This window comes from Amborella trichopoda, chromosome 6, assembly GCF_054954075.1.
Source record: "Amborella trichopoda isolate Santa Cruz 75 chromosome 6, AtrichopodaSantaCruz75HAP2 v2.0, whole genome shotgun sequence".
Taxonomy (NCBI): domain Eukaryota; kingdom Viridiplantae; phylum Streptophyta; class Magnoliopsida; order Amborellales; family Amborellaceae; genus Amborella; species Amborella trichopoda.
Window position 1 is genome coordinate 12,885,293 of NC_142341.1, and position 6,246 is coordinate 12,891,538.

The following is a 6,246-nucleotide window of genomic DNA, read 5'->3' on the forward strand; positions in this document are numbered from 1 at the left end:
GATTTGACTTAGATTTGAGGAGATTTGTTTTAGATTTGAGGGTGAATGGTCCTCCCCACTGTTCTGACTGTTGAAACAGTGGTGAGAATAATGGTAATAAAATACAATTTTTTGTAAATCAAGCGATTCTAGTATTGCTCAACAATGGTGGAATCGGGATTCAGTTTTGACCCAACATTTTCCAAATTTTAGGATACTTTGCTTGCCAATATTAGAATGTGTTTCTTAAATGCTCCATGGAAATAAGGTTACAGTAATCCTTCTACAAATAAGGTTAGAGTAATATAGACCATTCATTTTATGTGGATGGTATAAATCTGACACTATCTTAAAATATGTATCAAATCTGTACAATCCAACTAAAATATACAATGTAGAGCATCACAACCTTATACAAATAGAGCAGCTAACCTTATATAAACTACACCCTCTACTGGTTAAGGTTGTGTCGTCGTTTTCAGAAAAAGCTGGCTAGGTTTGTTCTGTTTCAAAGAACAATTACATTTAGTTGTCTAAGTTGAGAGTAGATTAGAGTTTGTTAAATATGTATAGAGGAGAGAGGTAGGAGAGATTGCAGTTTCAGACTGTACAATGAACATTTATTCTTTGAGAAGAAGAAAATAGTAGTATCAAGAGGAAAATTAAAGAAGGTATTAGGTGATACCTGATATCTGAGTCATTAAAAAGAAGAAATATACAGTAACAAAAGCAAAAGAAGAAATGGTGTGAGCTAAGTAAAAATATAGTGTCTAGGTGAGCATGACAGCACAATTGAAAACAAAGTCATCAAGATTGCCAACAGCCCCCTCCAGCAGCTCCCACCCCACCCCAGGCTTGTATGTGCAAGCACATACCCTCCCCCCTTCCCCCCCTGAGGACCCAGCCCTCCCAACCACCAAGAGCCTGTCCCCCAATGACTTAAAGGCCACCCCCCAACCCCCATTCTGGTCTGCCTTCACCGGCACGAACCCAACTACCCTCCACCTTTTCTCTTCCTCCTCATAAACCTTGAGTGCATTCATGCACGGCACCAACTCATAAAGTTCGCACCCGTTCACTACTGCCACCAACGGCTGTGACCTCGGTAGTGGCCGTCCATCAGACCCTGTTGGGACTGGCCGGTCACCGAGCATCCCCTCCACGAGTACCCACTCGTTCATCTCAGGGTCATAGAATTCACCACATTTTAAGTCATCTCTGTTCACTCCCTCTCCTCCGACGACGTAAAATTTCGAGTTCATGAAGAACCCCGAGCAATGTGTACGTTTCCTATGCATAGGTGGGAGTGGTCTCCATGTGCGTGTCTCGGGGTCGTATTGCTCAGCTGAGTTCATTGGCACACGGGCAGTCAGAGAGCTGGTGACATAAGCGCACCCACCAGCCACGAAGGCACATGAACCCGAGCTGGCTGAGGCGAAGAGACTGCGTTTTGAGAGCATGTCGGGCCCCCGGAACCAGCGGTTTGCTCCGAGTTCATAGCGCCATACGGTGGGGCCTTCAGGGTCAAGGCTTGAGACTAAAAGGTGGCTTCCAGCACAAATGGATTCCTTATCACCATCATAAAAGCGGTTGTTGCTTGGGAAGTGGGGGAGGCGGAAGCGGCGGCGGCGACGAGGGCCCGAGTCAGGGGAAAAGGCAAACCAACAAGACCCACCTCCAGCGCGCATGAAGACTATGGGATGGCATAGGTCATGGGCTTGGCGGATGCGGTAAAGATCCCCAGACTCAAGTACGGTGCGGTGGCGGCGGCTGAGACAACGGAGGGTGGGGTGATCGGAGAAGGGGGTGCGAGCCAGAATCAAAAGCGAAACTTCATCGGTGAGAGGGGGAAGGTAAGAGGAGTAATCTGTATCCTGAGGTTCTTCTTCTTCAACACTGCCGGAAGTGGCCGACTCCGGTGGCATGGAGCACCTTTCTACCATCTCTTATAGGTTATCCTTGAGAAATAATTCAGCAAGATATCAACAGGGGCCAAGGGAGAGCTTCTTCTCTTCTCCCTTGCTTTCTTTTTCATCCTGCCACTGCTGTGCAAGGGAAGGTGGCTCTTGAATGACAAGTAGAGCTTACTAACAAGGATTTCTAACAAAGAGTTAGATAATGCAATAATATAAATAGATTAATTTTTGTGTTGATTTTTTATTTTTTTAACTTTTAACTCTAGTGGAGCAAGGTACTCGGACTCGTCAAAGTAACTCAGCTTAGGCAAGGGCTGATTACCTTGCCCGAGTCTATTTTCTAAACACAGAGTTAAAATATCATTCAAGAACTCAAATTGTCCTACAAAATCATTTATGGGCTCAAAAGATCTCATTTTCCACTACTGGATCACTTCTCAAGTTTCACTTAATAAAGGTACTTTCCAAAAAAATAGGTCAAAATTTCCTAAATTACCATAATTAGGGTTAGGAACCTTGAATTTGGTAATTTTGTCCAACTTAAGTGACTTGGGATAAATTACCATAGTAGCCCACGACATTCAAGTTCAGAATAATTTTTTCATTGAAAAATTTAAGTTACATATTGCTAATCTTGAACAATTATGGGTATTTCTGTGATTTGATAGTTCCGTGCTATAAGAACTTAGAAGTATTTCATTATTTAGCTTGAGACACTTAAGGAAAACCAAATTACTAAAATTTCCATATTGTTTAGGGATCCAATACTGAGCAGAAGTAATTTTGGAAATTTGAATGAGGGAAATGAAAACTACAAAGTAAACGTGGTGATAAATGGAGCCTTTTAGACCTTTGATTATTTTGACATGGTAAAATATTTTGAGCCCTTTCCCTTAAAAGAAGGCTTTGGAAAGAAAGGAGCGAAGAATTAAGTCATGAAAGGAAATGTTTCCTCAAGATTCAGTTTTCAATTAATTTGAAGTTTTTTTAACTAGTTTTTTAAAGAAACTAATTTTTCCAAAGGTTTGTAGTTTATTTCACTAATTTTTTAATGTATTTATTGCATTGATTATGTATGTGAAAGTGCATCTGCTTAAGGGATTTTATACTATTTAACTATTTACTTTTAATACAATGAAGGCACTATCATTCTTAGATGGCAAATCTAATAACATGAAATTTGATAAATTTTCTTTTGAACTTTGAGCCTAGTCAATAATACAATTCCAACGACCTGATTCAAACCCGGCCAAAAATAAATAGTTAGCCAATTATCTAGTAACAACACTTTTTTTTTTGCAATCAATCTTGATTTGTTTTACCACAAAATACCCACAATCGATAATTTATTTTCCTTATAGTAAAGCTTGAACCAATTATTTCCAATTTTATTGTAAGGTTATTCACTTACAACTAAAAAAAATAGGTAAAAATTATATATATAAAAAAGGGAAAGTATACAATTATATCATTTACTTTTTATACAAAGTGGTTACAATAATCTTGACCATTGGATGTAAAGTTGGGTGGCGGCAATTAATTCATTGACCAAGCTCAAACTTCAAAAGAAATTTTCGTAAACTTTATGACACATCCAAGCTATCAAATTTCACATCAAATGGTTGTAGGAAATTGTGACCATCCAAGTAAAGGTTGCGGTTTGTATAGAGCCTAGGTTCTAAACAATCAAATTAGAGCCTACCTTCAAATAGTGTCGAGAAATGTGGTTTCAATACTGAAAATATTTGTGATAGCTTGCAAATATATTTTTCTCTTTATTTATAAAGTTTAAAGCATTAAAAATAGTGTAGATCGACAAATCTATAAAAACTTGAAAATCTTGAAAATTGGCTGCCCAAAAAATACATTCGAAAATATACTATTTTCAAAACTTGAAATCTATTTTTTTCTCACGTCCATGCATCTTGATGTCAAAATGATCAATTTGAAGATATTTGGGCATCAAAACAACCTCGTCTAGTGAATTTTTTATAGTAGGCTCGAATGTGATTGTTTAGAGCCTCCGCTCTATATAACCTTTTTCCTCAATCCGATAAAAAAAAAAATAAAAAATAAAAAATAAAAAAAAAATTTAGAACCCCAAAACTTTTGAATAGGTAGGGGCAAAATTGTAATTTAAGTTCACAAGGAAAGTACCGTTAGATGGACACTGTAGATCATGTGAATGGAAAGTATCCCCCTGAGAGAAAATCCCCAGAATTAAGAGAGAAAGAGAGGATATGAAAACGAGATGTCATCAATTTTTTAGCAGATATCAGGTAAGTTTTTATTTTTCCACCCAGTAAATAAGACTAAAAATGATAAATAGAAGCCCTCTCTCTCTACCCCACATGACCTTCCGCTGGACCGAATCCAGCACAAGGCCTTTCGGCCCTAAAAAGATAAAAATAAAAAAAATTGAAGAATAGAAACTTGTAATCAACGTAAATTAAAACTTAAAACCACTTTACAAAAATAGAGAAAAATGGATTTAAAACTAACCCATTAACAGCTTGGGATTTTTTAAAAATTTCAAAAAGAGGAAAATACAAAAATAGTATTTACATCCCATAGAAGAATATTTTATTTTATTTTATATCCCAGAGTTATATAACACCTTGGGAAACTGAATGAACCCCGATGAGGCCAAGTTACTCGCCCGAGTCCGAGTCTTGGTTTTTCCTTTTCGTCAAAAGTTTCAGTAAAAGAAACAAATTCGCAGACATTTGAAGGAAGAAGCAATGTAAAGTTTAAAAGAGAAACAGGGAATGCTTACAAGTGAACAATCTATAAACAGGTGACATAGCTTCAGAGCTGGTCACAAATGGCGAAGCAGCTTTCACCTGAAAAACCCAATAATTAGAGAGAGAAAGAGAGAGTTGGAGAGAAAGAGACCTGGTAGGTGAAGTTGGACAGGGAAGAGAGCAAGTGGGGCAAGAGTTGGATACAGCATAGAGTTTTGAAAGGGCCAAAAAAGTCCATTATATAGTAGTAGTATAACGGTAAGGAGGCCCCAAGGTGCAAATTTCTAAGCCGTTATTTTCATACATAAATTAATGGAGGCTCGCATGGCGACCTTTGACCCTGTCCATTTTGTTATCCCTAAAACAATAGGGAAATTATGGTTAATATATCTTAATTTTTAAAAACTCATAAAAAAAATTTCCAACTTCTCAAAACCTCGTTCACACTCTTTCTTTCAATTTTTGGTATTTTCTGAACGAAAATACCTGTTACGGTAGTCTTTCTACCCTAATGCATTGCGACCATTACGATAATTAAAATACTATAAAAAATAAAAATAGAATTACGGTACTTCTAGTACTGTAATAATATAAACATCTATTACGGTACTTTAATTACCGTAATAACAGAGTATTACCAGTACTTAAAATATCATAATACTTTAAAGTAGTATTATGGTGATTTAAATACCGCAATATTACCCAACTCAACACGAAAGATTTTTTACTCTCTTGAGCCTACTATTTATTTACTCCCTCGACAAAAATCCATGCTAGCTGTAATTTTTCAAATATCAAATCTCAAATTTTTAAGATATAATCTCTACCTAATTTTTATATGGTTCTCAAAATTTTAGAACGGAAACACACTTAAATAAGTGTTTTTGAGCAAGGTTTGGAACATAGGGTTTTTGAAAAGGGTTGCCCTGATATTAACTTTGGTTTGAAGCTTTTAAAGTGTTATGGAACTTCTATTACTGGAATACTTTAAAAGCTTCAAATCAAAGCTAATATCAGGGCTACCTTTTTCAAAAAATCTATGTTCCCATAGGAGCATAATGTGGATTTACTCCCTCTCTCAAAAACACATATTTAAGAGTGTTTCCGTTCTAAAATTTTGGGAACCATATAAAAATTAAGTAGAGATTATATTCTAAAAATTTGAGATTTGAAAAATTACAGCTAGCGTGGATTTTTGTCGAGGGAGTAAATAAATAGTAGGCTCGAGATAGTACAAAATCTTTCGTGTTGAGTTAGGCAATATTAAGGTACTTAAATTACAGTAATACGATATTTTAATTACTGTAATATCTATGTTATTACGGTAATTAAAGTACCATAATAGATGTTTATGTCATTACGGTACTAGAAGTATCATAATTCTATCTCTATTTACAACGGTATTTTTATTACAGTAATGGTCGCAATGCATTACGATAAGGAAGACTACCGTAAAGGTGTGGTGTGGGCCAGGTTTTGGGAAGTTTGGGTTTTTTTATGATGTTACTAAAATTAAGGTATATTAGCGATAATTTCCCCAAAAAAATATACATATATAGCCCACAGGCAAATAAATTGGGTGTAGTTTGTATAAGGCTGAGGCCCTA

At 36.4% G+C, this 6,246-nt stretch overlaps 1 protein-coding gene across 6 annotated transcripts; it reads right to left on the bottom strand.

Moving 5' to 3' along the window:
* Positions 1-577: 577 nt before the first annotated feature.
* LOC18438157 (F-box/kelch-repeat protein At3g27150) lies at positions 578-4,917 on the bottom strand. Of its 6 annotated transcripts, none has more exons than XM_020669744.2 (3): positions 4,672-4,867; positions 4,053-4,095; positions 578-2,024 (listed from the first exon to the last, which is right to left on the bottom strand). In XM_020669744.2, the coding sequence occupies exon 3, from the start codon at positions 1,920-1,922 to the stop codon at positions 750-752; it is 1,173 nt and encodes a 390-aa protein (XP_020525403.1). In that variant the 5' UTR covers positions 1,923-2,024; positions 4,053-4,095; positions 4,672-4,867; the 3' UTR covers positions 578-749. The 6 variants fall into 6 exon arrangements, with proteins under 6 accessions (XP_020525403.1, XP_020525399.1, XP_020525398.1 ...); XM_020669740.2 differs by having other exon boundaries at positions 578-2,066; XM_020669739.2 differs by lacking the exon at positions 4,053-4,095 and having other exon boundaries at positions 578-2,066; positions 4,672-4,917.
* Positions 4,918-6,246: the final 1,329 nt, after the last annotated feature.

Coding starts and splice junctions, on each gene's coding strand:
- LOC18438157 (XM_020669739.2), bottom strand. CDS start 1,922: ATGGTAGAAAGGTGCTCCATGCCACCGGAGTCGGCCACTTCCGGCAGT.